This window comes from Solea solea, chromosome 12 (assembly GCF_958295425.1).
Source record: "Solea solea chromosome 12, fSolSol10.1, whole genome shotgun sequence".
In the NCBI taxonomy this organism is placed as follows: Eukaryota; Metazoa; Chordata; class Actinopteri; order Pleuronectiformes; family Soleidae; genus Solea; species Solea solea.
The window spans coordinates 13,733,773-13,755,163 of NC_081145.1; the positions used below are offsets into that span (position 1 = coordinate 13,733,773).

General features: G+C 38.6%; 1 protein-coding gene across 2 annotated transcripts; it reads right to left on the reverse strand.

The window, feature by feature from the left end:
* Positions 1–471: 471 nt before the first annotated feature.
* iqch (IQ motif containing H) lies at positions 472–21,386 on the reverse strand. Of its 2 annotated transcripts, XM_058645695.1 has the most exons (19): positions 20,546–21,386; positions 20,361–20,458; positions 20,140–20,212; positions 19,221–19,340; positions 17,429–17,531; positions 16,752–16,936; positions 16,124–16,669; positions 14,845–14,911; positions 13,851–13,934; positions 13,596–13,765; positions 12,150–12,422; positions 11,840–12,028; positions 6,831–6,951; positions 6,312–6,598; positions 3,327–3,485; positions 2,127–2,249; positions 1,682–1,743; positions 1,129–1,237; positions 472–975 (listed from the first exon to the last, which is right to left on the reverse strand). In XM_058645695.1, exons 2-19 carry the CDS (start codon positions 20,381–20,383, stop codon positions 856–858), a joined length of 2,814 nt encoding a protein of 937 aa, XP_058501678.1. In that variant the 5' UTR covers positions 20,384–20,458; positions 20,546–21,386; the 3' UTR covers positions 472–855. The 2 variants fall into 2 exon arrangements, with proteins under 2 accessions (XP_058501678.1, XP_058501679.1); XM_058645696.1 differs by lacking the exon at positions 20,140–20,212 and having other exon boundaries at positions 20,546–20,589.
* Positions 21,387–21,391: the final 5 nt, after the last annotated feature.

The following is a 21,391-nucleotide window of genomic DNA, read 5'->3' on the forward strand; positions in this document are numbered from 1 at the left end:
GCGCTTGTTCACCGAGCAATTCCACTTCTACTCATTCACTTATTACCTGTGTTTGTTGACCTTTACATGATAAGTACATTATTTATAAGTATTATTATCATAATAATAATAATAATAAAATAATAATAATAATATTTGTTCATCAGAAGGGACCACTATTAATGAGCCACATAGTTTGTATAGTGGTTTTCCTTTGCAACAAGAAGACCTGGGTTTGTGACCAGTATAGTATGTAATAATGTAAGTCTTTGGCAAAATTAAAGCTTTTGATTTTTAATGAAAACTCAATTCTGCCACCTCATCAGGCCCTGGAAAAAGCTGCAAATGGTATACCTGGAGAGTATGTAAATATCCACATGTAGTCTTTACATGGCTGAATAATAAGTTATTGTAGCCTAAAACAATGAACCAGACAACAATTACAGGCTTAAAATAGCATTTACTGTAGCTGCAAATTTATCACCAGACAACTGTATGTCAGAAAGCACTTTATTATATTTCAAAAGAAATTAAACACATTTTAAACTAATGCCCAAAAGAAGAATTTTTTTATTTTTGCTGGCCTCACTTTTTATAGTATAACCATAGCTTATTTCTATCAAAATATTACAGCAGGACTCTGACTTGTGCCACCATCATACTACACAGTCATATACAGTCGTACTATGAGCACAAATTCAAGATACAGTACAATGCAAGATAAAAAACAAAAATGCTGTTATTGTATTAATATTTCTACTCATTCCCAAGTGGTATTACCAACAGCATAATTAAGTTGTTTTTCAGTATTAATGAATAGAAATATTTAGTTTTGTAACAATCTGTCATGAAAAGAATTCTCTGGGGTTCACATATTTATAATGATGTGACGTCAAAGTTGGCAAACACACAGTCAGCAGCGGGTTTATCCTTCACTGCTTGCAACTTCCTTTGACCAATCCTCTGCAGTAAATCCTCTATGTTCTTGATCAGCACCTACAAATAAACACAAATGTAAAAAAGTGAATTGAAAACATATATCTGTGTTATTATAAATAAGAAAATATTAACTGGCTACACTTTCTTCAGCTTCACTAAATATGGATGTTTTCATGATGTAGATGAGAAGAGAAGTCATTAATATGGTACCTTGAAATTGGTCTCTTCTTGCATTTTAGATGATGATATTTCCCGATGAATGACGGACAGATTCCGAGCAAAGGTCACTAGAGCTCCCTGGAGATCTTCAGAGACCGTTCTATTAACAACACCCCAAACAAATGAGTTTACTAACGATCCCCATGTTGCCAGCTAAGAAACAATCACCTTGTTCTTCTGATGGGGGTGGTTAAATGAAACTTTCAGCTGATAACATCGTCGGTCTTTAGGGGGATGAGCACAGCTTGATTTAACTGTTACAGCACTGAAGTAAGCTAAAGGATTTGTGTGATAAATATGTTAAATAACCCTCCGCTTAACAACTTGTAGAGTTTGCAACGACATTTAGAAAGCCAAAGGAAGCTTCTTAATCTTTGGAAAGAACGGTCATTACTCTCAGTCGGGAGAGGTCTTTCACACAGCTAATCCTCTCCCCTCTCTCCTCATGTGCTCATCTCGTCTTAGTCTTAGCAGACCTTAATAAGTTCAGAATGTCTTTCTCCACATTTCTTCATAAAGTCCATGTAAAACAAATAATGCTTACATCATTCCAATGTTGCATCGGTCACCGCTGTCATAAAGAGCAAACACAGAGCCTTGCTTCCTCTGCAATTAAGGAGCCACACACAAAATCTGTCAAGAAACTCTCATAGATATTATATTAATCAAGCACTAAAACAAATGCAAGTAAATAACTATAATTTGACATCTTAACCAAGAAATAATAATGTTATTTTCTATTTGTTCTGTTTTCATGTAAAACAGTAATAACAGTATTATAGCATTAAACATGTCATTTCAGTTAAAGAGCATTGCAGAAATATAAAAAATGATTTTGGTATTTATCAGTGCCTTTAATTTAGGGCAGCTATGGCATAAACCTTACATTGGGTGGTGGTCTAATAAATGTGTTAGGCACTATATGTACCTATATATGTACATAAGAAGATGCAAGAATAATAAAACAGGACAATAATAATAGCTTTTACCTGAATGTTAAATCCAATACCATGAACCTTGCACATCTTAAAGAACACATGGTGGTACAACATAGAGAGGCTGGAGTGAAACAAGTGGCTGCCAAGAACAGCAAAACGATGAACCGCAGGACGCTGTAAAAAGGTAGGGAAAAAAATCAGTATATGAATGGTGTGTATCCAAAGGGTCACGAGTTGTGTGTGATTAGTGAACATGCCAAGTGTGGGGCATGTGGATTTAACTACTTAAATCAACAACAGGGAGGAACATTTAATGTTATTTAAATGTCTGCCAGTTTAAGGTTTTTAAACTTCAAATGTGCATTCAGTTTTAGACAAAACAAGGACAAAATGCACAACAGGACTGCCAGTGTAACAGAGGGATTCTGGCTATGTGAGAGTCATAAGTAACACTAGAGAGGTTGATTACTTATAAGTGGCAGGGCTCACGAGGATAAAAATGTTCCTGGTTCTCTGGTACCTCTGGGAGGCAAAAAGCACAGGCTTAAGCCCGTGTGAGCTCAGGAGATAGCCCATAACTCGCTGTGACGGCTGTGTGTTTGCAGTTGTCAAACACAGGAGTCTCACACAACAATAAAAGTGTCCAACGGGGATTTAATCGTGTTTGTAATATGCATGCCCCTAATGATGGCCACTGCTAAAGCCATTAACCACTGCAGTGGCTCAACTGCTGTTCTGAAGCACCAGGCCACCAACTAAATGAATGTTTGATAAAATAATACAAGTCGCAGATTAACAAGCGTAAACTCAGGCATACTGCTAATAAAGGAACTCTATTGTTTAAGGCCTGCCACCAGGTTGATGAGGTGTTCAAGCAAGCATACACATGCATAATGAAAATGGCATGAATTATTAATGTGTTGATTATTTAGGCTCATCTATCAAAATGATAATGAATTCAGCACCTAAACACCAATTGAGCTCAGTGCGTAATTACAGTTTTTAGTTGTATTTAACAAAAATGAGGAGCAAAACTTGATCTAGCTTCATGATTACTGTGGAGGCATTATACAATCCTCTAAAGGATGAGCTTGCTTTAGTGGTGTCTGTCTTGTTGATGGCATATATTAACAACTTACTTTGGGGGAATTATACTTTAAACAACTTTGACCTAAGCATTTAAAATCATTATTCTCATGTTAAGGAAACGTTTACAGGATGCAAACTGTCATAAGTCAAATAAAACGTTACTTTGTCTGCAATCTGCTGTTGACACTGTTTCCCTCTGATTTGCATTGGCACTTCTAAACAGCCTGCGCGGCAATTCAGCGTTCCTCCAGTCATCATCAGAAGCATCTGGGTCATGGCCAGTTGGTCACTGTATCTGAGGTCCAGATCAATAGCCCATACCTACAAACAAGACATCGTGAATTATGTGTCACTGCCAAGAAAAACACTCTGCATACTTAATCACTTCAATTTAACCATATAAAAATGCCACATCAACCAGTCCTTGTACGGACATGGGTCAGTACCTTTTAATCCTAAAAGTGTTATCCATGTTGAGCGGCAGAAGAAAGGAAAACAGGGTTAATGCGGTGTGCTTGCCAGAGTTAGGTAATTCAGCTGTGGAGTGACACATGCACAAAGAAGATCATTCCCTGCATATTTGGATTCAGTCTGCCGTGGGCTAGCTCGTTTGGCTCAGGTCTAGTGAAAAGCTAAGTTCAGATATGTATGGTAAATGGCGTCATTATAAGGATATTAAGGGGTCAGGTATGGTCATAGCCTTCTGCTTAAACAGGGCTAATTTTCCCAATAATAACCTAATAGCTATGCCCTCCCTTCAAAAGTGGCAAATAAATCACAAGTGAAGGAGTTGTTAATAACTAAGTGGCAGTCGGCTGCCTCCTTTTGCTGTTCCTATTTGTCAAAGTAAACGCTCCTGCCACTGAATGCAAATCGCTGCCTGTCTGAACCGTGCAGGCTGCGTAACCTGAGCTCTTTATCTCCACTAACACACGGAGATATCTGACCGCATACACTCGTTCTCTTTCATTTGTTTTAGTTTGTAATGAATTCAAACATATTTTGAAGTCAAGCTTACCACGACCATGACTTATTTCTAAGTGAATAATTCTTTTCAATGACGTGTCAAAAAAAGGCAAAGGTCTTATTTTGAGCCAGACATTTGAAAATAATCAAAGTGACAGATCAGTTATCATATTTGCTGCTTATTAGAATGAGTATGTAAAACATAATGTATAACATTTAAAGGTATTGCTTCACAAAAAATCATTAAAGGCTTCAAAAACACATAGCCTGATTTATAATGTGAGAATATTGTAATTTCAATGCTTTTAATAAGCTTTAAAAGTGAATGCAAGCTACCGCACACAGGAATGCCATGTAAGAAAAACAACTGCAAAGCGTAAGTGTTTATTTTGAGCAACGGCTCAGCAGTGTGTACTACACTCAGTCACCTTTCCTGAAAGAGGTACAGTAGCTACCTACCGGATGGATGCTCTATCTACAGCAGCTACCTGGGCCTGGGTGATGGACACACTCCTCTGAGCTATTCACTCGACTCACTAAAAATCATACTCAAATGTTTCATTGTCACTCTTAACAAAGCAGTGGGAAATGTAAGCCTGGATTGCACCTGTTTTCTATTGCCTTGAATTTTCATTAAAAACCCTGATGCTGCAGCTGGGGCCCCACCATTCCACAATGTGAGGGAAGACTGCAAGGGCAAACATATGTGACCCACTTCTTCCCATCAAATAAAGTAGGCAGCTTTTAGCAACAGGTTTGAATCTAAATTGATGTTTAAATCCAGACAGGTTTGCCCATGTGGCTCTCTTCTGTCTAAGCTGTGTGTGTGCGTGTGTGTGTGTGTGTGTGTGGAGATGGTTAAGAATCTGTCTTTAATATTCCTGCTTCTTGAAGCACATGCAGTTTATAGTCTATTCTTAATTATATTGTCACTGAATCACATTCAATTTCAGGTCAACGTTGAAAATGAATATTCATTTTAGGGCTGTCATTATATCATTGTAAAGGAGCAGCCTCTGAACACTCTGATTTCAGTGTCACAGCTTTGTCACTGGAAGGACAATTTACTTTGCATTTGAAATACTGAGATGTACAAACACATTTTTTTTTTTTCAGACACAAAATAATCAGTGTAATTAAGTGAACTATACAGTATTTTCCAAATGAGGGATTGTGCAGTGCTAAATATCTTTACTTGGATTTAAAATAATTACGGAAACTAAAATAGTAATGCATTAAATGAAAATGTAATTAATCACAAACTCTACTGTATAAAGTTTAAGAAACAGATGATAATGTCTTAACACCGGTTTCCTCACATTGTGCAAACATCCAGTCCATAAGATACTACCCTCTAGTGGCGTGTGTGCCTTCTACTCTACCTCCTTCAACTGAGAAGACAATATGGATGCAAACATAAATACAGCTGCCACAGTAAAGAGGGGAGAAAAAGAACAGAGATTTATTGAGATGTCCTGAACACAACATGTTGTTATTTGGTGGATTTTCTTTATACGCTTTGTAAAACTGCTAAGTAGATCCAGTGCTTAATATTTTATACATCTTATTGTAAACAAAGCATTTCGCTTTACAGCTCTAGATCAATAGGCAGTCAGTGTAGCCACATGTTAGGGGCAGAGGAAAACCATCGTAAACCAGTCCTTGTCCAATAACAGAAACTTGGCCTGACAAATGAGATACACCTTTGACGGAGTTTCACTATAATTTCCGTCAATCCTGCAGGTAACTAGGTAAAAAAACCAAAAAACAAAAAAACAGACAGGTCATTGCTACGAAGCTGTCGAATCACTTTAGAATGACCCATTGTCTGAAAGATGGTTGCCTCTGAAATTCTCTGCAGTGTAAGGTGAAAGGGCAAGCCTTAAATGGTGGAATCAGTGTATTGACACAATAAGACCTGACAGTTTATTAGATGGCCTTGTCACACATTTGGTCCCTGTGCCCACTGTTTGCTTTGCCTGTTTCTCCAGATCCCTGGGGAGTGGAATGGGAGGCACCTCTCCTATCTGCTCATATGGATCCCTGTTCCAGCCTAAAAATTGATCCCTGTCACCAAAATGGTGAATTGGAAAGCTTTGACACCATGCATCGCAACAGCTGAGGTTACATTTATTGTTCTAGCATAAGCTACGGCCTTGACTTGACCCAGCCATGTCTCACCTTCTGCTCCATGGTGTCGTGGTTCAAAAAGGTAGCCAGGTCCACAGAGACATAACCTACAATACGGCATTGCAGACAGGCCTGGCCCACACGCATGCAGATGGAGTGCACGGTCTCTGGGTGTACACAGGTCTGAGGAACAGTGGAACCTACAGCTTCGAGTTGACAGGTGCCATGAAGCTGGTCTCCACAGGACAGCACGGTCACCTCACCCCCAGGCTCCACCAGCAGATCTACTGTCAGACAGGAGACGCTGTCTGAAGGGGGGTAGGCCTCCACCACACCGCCTGGACACACAGTGAGAGTAGAGTATTAAGGTACAGCACCAGGAACTCTCCAAGCAGCAGTTTTGCAAATAAAAAAACCAAACAAAAGCAACTAAAACTATGCATTTATGTCAGTTCACCTACAGTAAGTAGCATGAGAAGGTAACATGAACAGTTAACATATTCAAATGAATAAAAGTTGAATTGTTTCAGAAGGTGAATAGCATCCCATGCCTGACAATGGGTATCTGACCTTGCCCGAGGAAGGTCTTAAGGAAGCAGGTCCAGTTGGGATAGCAGGAGGTTTTAACAGGCCGGGCGTAACGGGTCAGCCACTGAGGGATCTCATCTAAATATCTGAGCAGCACAGACTCCTATAAAAGGGACAGGAGAGGTTCATATATTAGGAATCTCTTGGAAATGAGTTGGAGACAGGAAATCACAAGTTTGGTCATTCAAACAGTCTTGGCTACTTTATTTGGTCCCATTATCAAATCTGTCCAGGCTTTAACTATGTTCTTGGAAATGCTCCTGCATTATTCGAATGACTCCAGTGACTGCTTGTTATCCTTGAGACCTTTGGTGGCTGCTTCAATTTCTGTGTGTCTGATGGATACTGTGTGAGGGTCTACCCGTGAGTGACAGCCTATTATCAGACGGCCTCAGGAGTCTAATGGCTTTAACTTACAACCACGGAGACAGCACCTGCCCTCAATAACAACTCTCTCCACTGGGCAGCTGATGAATACCTAAGCTAACCCCATCTATCTGGGGATCAATCAGGGCTTGACTGGGATCGATATCACTCTTGTTTCTGTAACTAGGAAATGCCGTAATGGTTTCACCACTTAATTATGTTGTTAATTTCTAACTTTGGTTTTAAGGTGTCTCTTAAACACTTTGGGAACTCAAGTATCCTCTTTCCTCTGATGATGCTCTTAAGTTTAGATTTGGGTGTATTATAGTTTAAAATACCACATATCAGGCTATGTGTAGAATTATAAAGTCATTGAACTACTTCCATCTTTGTCACTAGTGATTTCAAGCTTAACAAAGGCTCCACCTAACCTTTTGATGTCATCCCATTTATATTATATTATAACACTATAATGTTGACTGCATGAACCAAGCGCTGAGGTTTCTGTTAAATACTGGGCTCGATATGTAACGATGGCTTTGTATGGCTATTAGATAGGAAATTCATTTGGTCAAACACTATAAAATGTGAAAAAATGTCTGAGTTGAATAAATTCTGAATGGAAATATTATCTTTGTTCTTTTGTTGTTCCATCCAGAGCATTACTTTGCTTTGAGTATACGCTGTCTGGCTTCACTGGAGCCATGACTTGCGATTATGCCGTTGACATTCCAGTCATGTAACAGCCATCATCATATTCAAGTACTGTAAGAGGCGAGGTCAAATGCTACACAGTGATTCCCCCTATACAAACCATAAAGCACACAATGGTGCGGCAAAAAGTGTAAGGGAACGGTTGTCATTTTCAACGGAAGAGCAAGCTCACCCCAGGACTTTGCCTATGCAGTTCACAGAAGCAGCAGGACAGAAAGAAAAGAAAGAGATGTATTTTGCCATAAATTACTTGGACTTAAACTGCGTACAGTACCCGGTGATAGGATTCAAGCTTTGCTTTGTGTCCACATAAAGCCAAGCAATCTAGTCATAAATAAAATAGATGTTGCCCTGCCTCTGCGATTACCAGTACATATAGTGAAAGAATGAGAAAATCGTGAGGATAGAGTCGAACCTTTTGAATGTAGATCCATTTTCTTTGACTCATACCTCTCAAAGATTATAGAATAGAATAGAATAGAATAGAATAGAATAGAATAGAATAGAAATACTTTATTCATCCCCAAGGGGAAATTGTTTCAACCTCAGACTACTTCAGTGAGTGAATTAATTATGCAATAGGGAATAAAACCAAAAATTATTTTCAGATTATTCTCATTCCTGGTTAAATCTACAATCTCAGAACAGCAGTGGCAGCGTTTTGTCTGTATTAGGACGGCACCAACAACATTTATGACCTTCAGTTAAGTGAGAGAAGCCACCAAACAACTGCACTCAAAAGTGAACCACAACAAAAGTTCAAACATCTATTAAGGTAAATTCAAGTTAATTGTGCTCAGCGAGATAATTATATATTTAAACTTGTCCATGCACTAAGAGACTGCACAATATTTAGACAGAAAACATCTGTATGTAAAATGTCCCTCTACCTCTTCAGTGGTGGTGATTATCAAATGACCCATTTCGTCAACAAACTTAACCTAAATAAGGTGTTGCTCAAGATCTCTTTGTACACAGTGTGACCAAAAAGAAATACTCCATCTGTTGACGCTATTAGGTGTAATTTTTACCCTCTTGTGCCTAATGATCCATATGCAAGCTGTGTGAGCGCTTAAGTGTGTGTATGGCCCCCTTCAGGCATTGCATGGGTGCAGATCTACATGTCTTTAACCTCTCTCTCTGTAAATGCTAAAAGAGGCCCAGGGGCTTTCTGCAGGCTGAAACATTGTGCTGGGGGCTGGGGGCCCCACAATGTTTAGAGAAGCACACTTGTCCTTAGACCTCAGCGTAAACTCCTATATTGTGGATGCGATCCCTCCTCCTTCTTCCTGCAACCTTTTAGACTTTTCTTCTGCACCGCCAGAAGGGATCACACTGTTGGCACTAAGACCACAATGGTTTTCTTGTGAGTCAACCTTCTTCACGCTGAGCTCTTCACAACAAGCAATAATTAAAAAAGAAAACACAGTGTCTGTGCGAGTATGCTCCCTAATCCACTTTCTACTTTTTAGAGTTACTGTATAAACATATTTATGTAATATTCACTTAAATCATCACTTGTTTGTTATATTTTGGTTGAACAATAATCTCGGTGAAGAATTATGAATTAATATTTTAAATGCCTCATTTGATGATTTGTATTTCGTTAATAATTCATTTAATTGCCACTATTTCCATAAACAAAGCTTTAAACATCTATTAACGGAATTCTTAAATGCATGCAAATATTCAGCGTGGCGAGTATCTATCCTATTCACTCGCCGTCATTCCCGTCGCAATTAAGTTGACTTCTTTTCGGCAAAGTGCCACATTAATGAGCATTATATCTCCAAATATACTGCCATCTTTACACATCTATCTACAGTTTCTGCTGCGAGGAGATACTCCAATATAAAATATTCATATGTTTGAATCTAATCACCAACATTGCTGGGTAATCTTTCAGCATAGAGAACCAAATTGCTATCCTCTAATATAAACTAATACACGAGCAGAAGGACATTATGACAACATGTAAGGGGTTAAAACATTTTAGGGGAGGACAATGTCATAACAAAAACATCATGCAATGAGGAGCACAGGATGTGTGCTTTGCTTTGATTAAAAGAGCAAGGTGTAGAATAAAGGCCAGTTAAAGTGTTGTGTCCATATGGCCCACGAGCCCTGAGGCTGTCAGCCTACACTGGGGGCCTCGGCACTCTTCCCTCTCCATGGGACCCCAGCTGGTGAAACAAACCCCATTTACTTTCCTGTGCTGCCTTAGCCACCATTATGGACCTTGGCTGAGGCTCAGCCTTAGCCACTCTGCCATAATTAACGGCACCAATGCCACAACAATTACAGCCCTGCATCGCACATACACCATGAGTCAAAGAACAAGCTAATAGGAACAAAACAGAGTGAGCCGCGAGAAGCTCGAGATGACTGCTGCTCTTTCAAATGGAATAAAAAGTAAAATTGTTGTGCTCCAAGCCCACAATCATTAGCCTGTAATTAGTTTGCACAAAGCTTCGAGTTAAATGGCAAAATACGGTAATTAACAAACGACAGAAAATCAAAGGCTACTATGTAAGCATATGAGAAAAAAGAGCCAGGGGCTCAGGAGCTGTGTACAGACTGAATGAATGGTTTACCAATGATTAAATACATTGTGTTTGGTTTGAAGTGGCCTTAACTTAAATCTACAATTTTTGTTTTGAGGTGAGAAATAAATTCAATTTCTACCATTTCAAACCCTTCTTCACATTATTTGTATTTGTACCATATATATTTTCATTTGAAATGGCTCAGAATTATCCAGTGAGTTGGAGACAGACTGACAGAAAGCTCAGTGATCTTAAAGAAATCAGCATCATGAATAAAAGTCTACAGCTTAAAGTGTGTAAGATTTAGATGGAATTATTTTTTCATTTGGCAGAAATGAAATATAAAATCATTATACTGATTATTATTATTATTATTATTATAATATTTTTTTTTGAGTGAAGAATCATTCAAATGTATAAATAGTTGTTTTCATGACAGAATGAGCCTTTTGCATTCATGTCAAGAGCGGGTCTACTCTATAAAATTAGCCATGTTGGACCATCATGTTTTTAATGGACAAACTAAAGACCTTTTAAGTTTTAATGATGACTGAAGGCTACCACAGTTTCTCCTACATGCTTGTAAAGATAGGTTGAAGTGAGAGATATTCAGCTGCAACATGCAACTTCACCAATATAGTGTACTAAATCCTACACAGTGTTGAGGTAATCAGTGTCATTTGTATTTTAACTTACTTTCATGAAGCATTTTTTTCATGACATTAATCTGTAAAATCGCTTCAGAAAAACATAAAGAAGAAATGCTCTATTGACCAGAATGTCTGTATTGTGATTTGTCACCAGGTGATTTAAGGTGACTCCACCATCAGAGGATTTTGTTGTGTATAAACTGATTGATTTACTGTTCTTTGTGGACAACGCTCAAAATACTGGACAACAGGGACTAGAATCATGACTGCCACTTTAACACTTCCTAAACCCTTCCTGACCCCACAGTGACCTTTGCCTTTGTTTATTTCATGACTGGAGTGAATCTAACCCTTGTAGAGCTGTGACTGTAATGGTGTCTGTTAAGTATCTTGCTGTTACCATGTTAACTTAAAGTGGCCATTTCCTGATTGGTATGAGGGTAATAATAACAGCAATGAACATTATCTGTATTGCACTTTTTTAAAACCAGTGCTTTGGAGGGCGCCATAAAAAAGAAATAATACTAAAAAAAAACACATCAATTTAGGGAGAAGTAATAAGGGGAATAAAAATAAAATAAAATTACAAAAACAAAATTTATGCAAATTCAATAAAACACTGTATAAATGTAAGTGTACAAGATGTGCTTTAAGAAGTGATCAGATTGTTTACTACTGTGGGGGAATGACACCGTCCTCTGAGTAACATCTTTACCTGAATCCATTTTGCATTCCATAGCTCAGGACCACAGCGATGGTATTCTTGCAGGGCCCACTTATAGCAGCTGAGATGGCGTACATCACAATAGGCTGTACCACGGCCACTGTGCTCGGAGTCGATCTTGAAGAGCCATCGCTGCACATCTAAGTTTTGGGTCATGAGCTCAGCCAGCAGCATTTGAAACTAAATCAAAAGAAAGACCTGTTAATCAAAAAATGAAGTTGTAAATCTAGTAACAGTTACTGATCTGGGTCCTCAGCCAGTGATGGAATCCGTGTATGCATCTCTGTTTTTGATATCTGACCTGGTTTAATGTGTAGACGCCTCCCTGACCAGGGGGTACATCAACATCTGCCACAGTGAAGATCCTCCGCCCTCCAGACTTGGTGCTGTAGAGCTGTGCAACAGCTGGTTCTGGCCCCAAGATTGACACACCCAGCTCATCAGCCACTGCTAAGTCGTCCACATGGGCAACTCCACCCACAATATAAGCTTGCTTCCCCTGGATCAGATTCCTTATGCGCTTTAGGGTGCGTGGACTGTACTTTAGGAGCGTAGACAGGCACATGTTACGGTCCTGAAAGAGAAGTGGAGAAGAGAGAAGGATTATAGCTGGAGCGGAGAGTTCTCACCGTCTCTTTCAAGGGTTGTTTCTTGACCTGATTTATCACTGTGTACACACAACAGATCTATTATTGTAATAGCCAGCAGGGTTTTGACCTCTCATGTATTCCAGCAGGTTGAATTGATAAAAGCTGCCTGTGGGAGGCCTCCCCTATCCTTCACATCTTTAATGTGCGCTAGCAATGAGCTCCTTGGGAATACAACTAATTACTTCACATCTGTATTTATTTGATCCACATGGAATTATCCCTTCTGTCACTGGCAGAATGTGCTGCCAGCCGTGGGTAGTAGTGATTCATCTCAGCAACACGTCTGGCACAGTTTAACAACAAAACAGCAGGAAAATCAATAGAAAGAAAGGAGGAGGACCATGTCATGTTGCACATTAGTGCAAATGGATGTAAAAGGATGAACAGAATAGATGGATGTAAAAGGAGAATATAGCAAAAACCAGATTTTAGTGCTTTGATTTTGATCAAACCACTCCAAACTTCTAAAGATGGAGTAACACGGAATGCGCAGTTGATTAAATCAAATAATATGTGATTTAATTATTTACCGATTACCAGTTAAAAGACATTACATTCATTTGTATATGTAAATTATAACTTAATATGGCTCTAGTGTGTTTACTCTGAAATAACATAGATGATTAAAAAGCAGTAAAAGAAAATGATGAAACTGAGTGTCTCAGTGCACTGTGTAAAAACAATCACATCGAGCGCCCTCTAGAGGATTTTTTCACAAACTGCAGATACATGTGGCATCTTTACAGCAGTTTTTCCCAAACCTTTTACACAGGGACTCACTTTTTAAACACAACATATCATTGTGACCAATGCTCATTTGTGTATGAACATTATGTTTCAGGCTACTTTTATTGCCTTTTCTGTAACAACAAATATTATTTTAAGATTGATTTGTTTGATAAATGAATGAAACAACATGTTTTTTTTTAAACATACATACATATATATTAAGTAAAAGGCTGGAAAAAAGATTCTGCAAATTTATTTCGGGTCACACAGAAGATGTGTGGCTCCACAGTACAGTATTTGTTGATTTCTCTACAGAAACCTACAGTGTCAAGTTTACATTCACAAAATGTCAATATGAGTGACCTTACCGGAAAATAATCTATGGCATCAGGTGTGAGGACAACAAAGGGCCTGACACAAGGAGAGGCCTCAGTTGCTCTGTTATCAGCCTTGTCACGCTGCAAGAGGCTGCTGTAATACTGCAAGATGTCCTCCCCCAGATGTTGGGGACATATGTAGATCACCTCCACGTTTTTATCTGAAAGTTGACATCCAATAATGATTACATGTTTACAGTGAGGCGTACTGTGGAAGGTGGTGAAGAAGCTCTGAGATACTCGTACCTCTAATATCACACAGCCTGTTCATTTGGACGTTGTGGTGGATGTCAAGCCCCCTCATGTTCAGTCGCTGACTCTGAGCGTATCCTGTCAAAACAAGTTCACAAAAATAACTCATACTGGATTGATTCATCTTCTCTGAATTGAATCTGCAGACACCACACAAGTATCCTCAAATGTGCAAGTTCCTATAATTGTACATGGTGCAGCTAAGTCTAATCACACGGTAATGCAATCTGATGATTAATTTAGCTTAATAACTAGCAGGTGCAGAGTCTGCTGTGTGCTGGGAGTCCTGTTGCACCAGGTCCAGCCACCACTGAGCTAAATCCAGTCATACCTCCAGGATTTTACTCTATGTCTGTCTGGATTTCTGCCTGAGAGAGAATCCTCAACTGAATCTAGGTAATTAAATGATTGGATTCATGCTAATTAACAACAATGGGGTTCAACTTTCTAATTATCCTTGCTCACACACAGCACTCTGTGTAGCCACCCCAAGTGCAAATAAAGCATTCCATCTGCTAGTAATTAGGCTTAATAATTTTAGACAATCGCTCAATGATTTACAATGCACATGCCTGATTACGGTCTAAATGTGAAAGCCATGGTGAAATTAGAAAGTGAATGTTGTCTGTGTCAAGTGCAAAAACATTATGGCTTCTTCCTCTTCTTCTCTTTTTGTGTGATTTTTCTTTTCTTTTTGCAACACTATAATATAGGACCTTTGTGTCTTTTGCGAATATTCAACAAAATGGCTTTTCATTTGCTTAATCTGCAAATTAAATGGCATTTGAGACTAAATTGTTCAGTTCCCTGGCATGGGGACTGTCATCATCCTGTGAGTGCTTTCCTGCAGAGAGTCATTTGAATGAGACTGAGTGCCTCCACCAGGGCCACAGAGCGGAGCAGTAGAGTGGTGAGACATGGGATGACTGCAGCCAGATCTGCTTGTGTGTGTGTGTGTGTGTGTGTGTGTGCAGGCAGAGAAAGCTACCTAATGAAGGGATGTGGATAATGATTCTCTTGGAGGACTGGATGTGTTTCCAGTTGGCTGCCAGATCCTGGGGATGGAGAAAAGGAGCGATCAGAGAGGGGACTGCCTCAAAGTGTACACACACACACACACACACACACACACACACACACACACACACACACACAAATCATCACACATCACTGCATAGCTAAAACACATCAAACCAATCTCTCTGGGCTAACAGAAGGAAACCAAGCATAAAATACCACCTTAATTAAATTAAGCGATTACTTTAGAAACATCTTCCCACAATTAATCCAATAAGGAAGGTACATGATGCCACTGCCAGGGGAGGATTATCAGGCTTAATTAACAGGGTATGAATGCTTGTTGAGTGAGAACATATATTTCCTGCATGTATACACACACAGGGACATGTTATTACTAAATTTACTTGTAGGCATTAATTAATATTGTGTCAGTGCTCCAAAAGATGTTCAGCCCAGATGACAGCGGACCTACAGTGAAGAAATTACACCGGGTTCATCATCTAGGGGAGAAAAAGTGCTGTTCTTTCTAGAAGAGCTGTATGGGAAACTATTTTAATTTGCTCTAATAGTTTTCATTTTGAAACCTAATATGATCATAACAATATTAAAAATTCAAAGTAGCTTTAATATTTATATTATGTCATTATATATTTAGCTGCTGTTATTATATTTTAATAGTTCATCAGGAACTTTTTTGCCCTTGATCTTGAGCCTTAATAATCACAATTCCTGCATTTGTCTTCTTTTGTTATCAATGTGGCTGCATTTGTCTCTCTCTATTGTTCTGCTCATCAGTCTCACTTCTATTCTGTCTGCTTTACTTAATTTGTTTTGTGGTTTCTTTTTTTCCTCTTTATTCGACTCAGTGTTTTATTTTATTTTACTGTCTTCCTGTTCATGTCAAACATGTTTTAGCTCACGTGACAATGATTACTGACATGCATGAATTCTAACATGACAGTACAACCCTTCTGTTCTTATTTTTAAAGTTTCTGTCACAAGGTTGTTGACGACTTTGCTCAAAACACAAAAATAACTTTTTTACTTTAAACAAATATAAAAGTCTCGTTTGTAAATCTTAAATCAAACAAGCACAAAATGTATCCTTACAAGTTTATCTTTGGAACAATTAAATGGAATCATGTACATTTAGGATTGGTCTTGCTTAACCCAATTTGTGTAAGTATTTAATTTTTGACTCTGAATTTGACGGGGAGAAATTGGCATTTATATATAAGCAACATCACCTGGGCCCTGCTGCGGTAATTCTCCATCTGTCTACAACGCCGAGCCTGCAGGGCCTTCCTGACATGGAGCATCTGAGTGTGCATCAGCCATGAGATGGCAATGGTCCCTGCTGCCCACCTGCGTCGACGGTGGTGCAGGTAGGCTGTCCGGGCTGTATAGCCCCTCCAGCAGGATTGGATGTGAATGGCAGCTGCCTCGGTGCCACCTTCTCCCTTGTAGCGCTGACCTGGGATTAAGACTAGACCCAATACTTCCTCCCAGTTTTCAAGAACGGAGAGGAGGTTGATCACTGGCCGAGCATTTCTCCAATGACAGTCCCAGCCTTGAGCAAACTCCACCAGCCGTTCCCCACTCACTTTGGCTCGAGGCACTGCAAAGTCTCGGAGCAGCTTTTCTAATGCCTGAAGAGCGTACACCACGCTACCCCAGCACAAGCTGAAGCTCTGCTTGAAGTGACAGAAATCAGCTGCCACTGGGTTGATCCTTCCATTTGTGATGGTAAATTGGTATTTACTGATGTTTACACGAACCGGCACAGGTGTGATCTACAAAACAGTGAAACTAGTGAGAAGCAACTGAGATTTTGAATATAAATGTAAAGAAATGTAACTATGGTTCATACAGTACCTGAGAATATTCACGTATCACAGTGCTGACTTGCATCACACTACCATGGTCCATGCTCTTTAAAGTTGTGGTGGGAGGCGGTGTCTTGGGGGTCAAGAATAATGCGCATGTGCTACCTGTTTTTTGGCTCATGGAGATCGGTACTATTTCACATTTCAGCTGCTTATCATGTCCAGACTTCAAACCTGTCAGACATAAAGTAACAAACATACAGGCTCAACTGTACTGATAAATCAGCGGCCACCAACCATCACTGTCAAATTTAGTGTTGACTGTCCAAGCTAAAGTGTCAGTAGGGAGCACAAAGCAAAAGACAATCAAACCATTGAGAAAAAGGCTTGAGCTAAACAGAGAGAGCATGATTTATGTGTTTACAAAAATGTGTCCACAAAAATATGGGAAGCGAGTCTGTAGAAAACTCTGACCTATCTTAGAACATTATAAATCATCTCTGGTGTGAAAAGAAGCAGCTTTATCCTGAACTGACATTTCATGAAAAATTGTATCTGCCGAAAATCAGACTTTAATAAAATATATAAAATTAATATGTTAGTTAGGCTAACCCACAGCCTAACTAAATAATTCAATTTAATAATGTAGATTCAAATTAGCAGTTTGCCACTGAACAGAGAGTTTGTAGGAGATACGAGAGTAGTGATGACATAATGTCTGTTTACCTGTCCCTTTGTCCTCCTCAGTTATATACACGTTGTGATGGCTCCTTGGCCCAGAGGCTTTCATTTTCTTAGCAGGGCCAGTGATTGTTCTGTGGTGTTTTGCCTGAAACAAACATTATAAAGCTTATTATAATGTGACTACATCCACTGCACATAAAATCAAAGCGCAAATGCTACTACACTTGTCCATCCATAAAAAGTCGTTGGACACAGTAGAAGACTGGCCCTAGTTTCATAAGTTAAATGTCTAAGAATGGGAGCTGGAGCACATTAAAATGTAATGTGTTGTTACTTGTAAACTGAGAGTGACTATCAATCAGAATAAAGCTGATGTGGCAACACAAGATGAAATCTTTCCAGTAGAATAAGAGTAATGAGGCACATGATAACAAAGAATATATTTTCTGTCTTTATTATAACTGTAATCCACTTCCTGTAACAATTAATTACATCAAGCCAAGATTAAAGATTGATATTAAAACAATAAACACAGTACTATATCATCATTTCTAAATTAAAGATGGGTTTAGCATCCACATTTAAGAGTAACTGAATGATGCATTTTAGAAAACCCTCAACCTTTTGTTCAGGTTTCATTCAGTGTGCCATTCATAAAACACAAAGTTTTTGCTTCCAGATTTGTCACCTAATGTCCCCTCCTCCATTGTCTTCAGACCGCTGAGCTCTTTGACAGACCACAGGTAGTAGCCAGGTGCTGGGAGAATCTCCCCTCAAAGGCACACATCTGTTACAGATGGGGTTGGGAAAAGGTGGCACCTTTTGTAAAATTGCTAAAATGCAAAAGCTCATTCCCTGGCATGTGTGTTGAGTGGAGAATAGCTGGTCTGAGATGCAGGTGGAGGCAGCAGGCAGAGAGCCAGTGGTTAGCAGTTGGGGAGGCTACGGCTGTCTTATTGGCATGCTGGACCAGGTACCTACTTCTGTCCTGAGACAGCTGTAAACCAGTAGCCCATAGCACAGCAATCAGGCGCTTGTTTCTTTAGAAGAATGCTGATGTGCTGCAATCTGCTGCTTTCCGCTTTCTGCAGCCAGTTCTTCTACCTCTCCTATATCAGAGTGACAATTTTGGCCTCTATTTCTCATGTGGGGTAAAGATTCCCAAAAACATAATGGAAAGGAAAGACTGTGAAATATATCTAAAACTAGTGCCGACCTTTGCAAAGATTAATTTGTTTTGTGTTGTCTGTCATCGCTAATGCCAGTGACCTTTATGTCACTGTTCCTCTGAACATGAGACTTGAAGAATCTTTTACTGAACCTGTGCCATCATTTCTCACTCCAACAAAACATCTCTAATGTGGGGATTACAGGAGGAAGTATCTAGCATGATAGCAAATCTGTACCACAACCTCTTGCAATACATCCTAATCAAATCTTTCCTGAGGTAGAGGCTGTATGTTAGAATCAATATCTACAAATATTCACGTCATAGGAATTTGTCACTGCACCGAAAATAGCTGGAGGAAAACATTATTATGTTTCTAGTTTAAGACTTCATGCACTGACTGATGTCTTCAGCAATAAGAGTGAAATGTGATGAGAAAATCTGCGTCATAACTAAGAAATATCACAGATATAGCTTGTTCCATCAGTAACTGTTTACTTCTGGTAAGCATTTAGTAAGTAAAAGTGTGGTAGGTGTGGTAATATGTGTCATGGCAGAGATTATATTATAGGTGGCCAAATGTAAGTAATTTTAATACATTTTATTTAATCTCAAATGCCAATTTACAGCAAAAAATTAACCTACATTCATTGTCAAATTACTTACTGCATTTGTGCCCTTTTTGTGGACATCAGGGAGCAATATCTCACATTTCTGGTACATTATAGCTCTGTGCTTTGGGTGAGCAGGACTGCACAGCAAGCGCATGGATAATGTCGGCTTGGGCTGAATAGGACAGAGAAAAAAGGTTACAACGCTTAATTATCTTAGAAATTAAATCACAGAGCAGAAATCACAATATTACAGATATAGTGTACATAAATATATATATATATATATATATATACATAAATATATATATATATATACACACACACATATATATATATACACTCAGATTAATATTTATTGAGTATGTCTTCTGAAATTAATTTCTGCCTAAAACTAAAATCCTGACCTCCACAAATGTTGCAATAAAACCTCTTGGAGAAGTGCTGGTTCAACTGTATGATCATTATGCAGGAGGCAGTTTGTGGTGGTGTTGGATTGTCTTACAGTAAACAGAGAGCCATTTGTTACTTAGCCTACCTTCACTGATATTAATATATATGTAATTAATCACACAATATAATTTAACAGTACAAAAATCTTCCGCCCTACAAAATGACCAGAAATGTCATTTGCCAGATTTGTCCAAAAACACCACAAAGATAGGATTCATAGCACAGCTGCATTAGTTTTAGCGACATGTACATCTTAAACTGACAAGTGGCTATTGTCTACTAAGCATAGAGGTGCTACGGATTTATTTTTTTCTATTTATAAATAAAAAGTATTTGCGTTGTGCTCTGTCACACATTGTCTAAAACTAAAGAACAGTTGAGCTAATTTACCTTTTGTGGATAGTGCACTTGTTATATTGTTAAATATTAATTAATTAATTAATTAATTAATTAATTAATTAATTAATTAATTAATTAATTAATTAATTAATAAGACTATACATTTGTGAATGGTTATCTACCTTTTTCCTCGGTACAGTGTATCGCAGATCTCCTTGTAGATGCACGTCTTGGAGACAGTCCTGAACAGGTTTCCTGTGGACAGTTTTTTTTTCAAGGTCAGAAAATTTCATCACCAGACTATACACATTTCTCAACCTATTTTCTTTTTAATCTGCCAGTGATATAGTTCAGGACAGAGAAATTTACTTGTAAAAAATAAAATAAAATAAAAAAGACATACCATCTGGGAATCTGCTCAGACATTTTCTGTGTGCCTTCAATACTTGGAAGAACCCGCACCTGTGCAGTTAATGCTTTGAAATAATCCTCTGTGCGTCTCTTTTCAAAAATAAAACAACTGTGTTAGACAGCTTTTCTTTCCTTTTTTGATGTTATCAGTGTGTGCTGTGCGTTAAACATTCTCACCCTGATATTTCTCTCTGCCTTGGTGATGACATTGTCCAGGGCTTGAATGTCCAGTGTTGTTGCTCTGTCACTGACAGTGATTTTCTGAAAGCTATATCTGAGTTCTCTCAAATCATCCTGAACCTGTGGTTTAAATGTGATGTGGAGAATCAGGACTTCAACCTCAACTAATCTAGTTCTCTTACATAGTGGCTGATGTAGCTAAACTCATGTCTTCTGTTAGAGGAATGTTTACAATCTATGTGACATTTAACTACTTTGGTCATAATGCAATAAACAGTAAATAGATCCAATTAAACATTTAGCTTCAGTCGAACAAATTAAGAGCAAACCTATAGTATTTAAGTATTTGCTAAGGAAGTTAGAAAACTCTTACATTACCTTAACTGAACTAAAATTGCTCCCAAGTTATTTAAATTTTTTAGCATTTTGGACATTTTTTCGGCATACTGATTTTAACAAAAATAATTTAGCATGCGCAACGATGCCATTATGACGATTTGTATCCACTATCTACCAACTGTTAGCCACACGTAGTCATGACAACAAAAGTCCAGCTAACGAATCAATTTTTGCCCCGCGTTAAGACTGTCAGGCAGACAGACGGACCCCCTCTGCTCCCTCCTGCATATTATTCAGTGTGACTGGGTAAAGAAAACGGACTCACATTTTTCTTATTCATTTGAAATCCTAAATATAAACAACGCTCTTGTGTCTATGTTGTGCAGCGTTTAAAAGAGCTACGACTTCGCCTGAAGGACAAGCCTCAGGGAAAAGGCTGCGTTCTCTCTAAACGCTCTAGAATTGTGTTGAAATAATCGGATAAAATAAATGCACATATGAAGA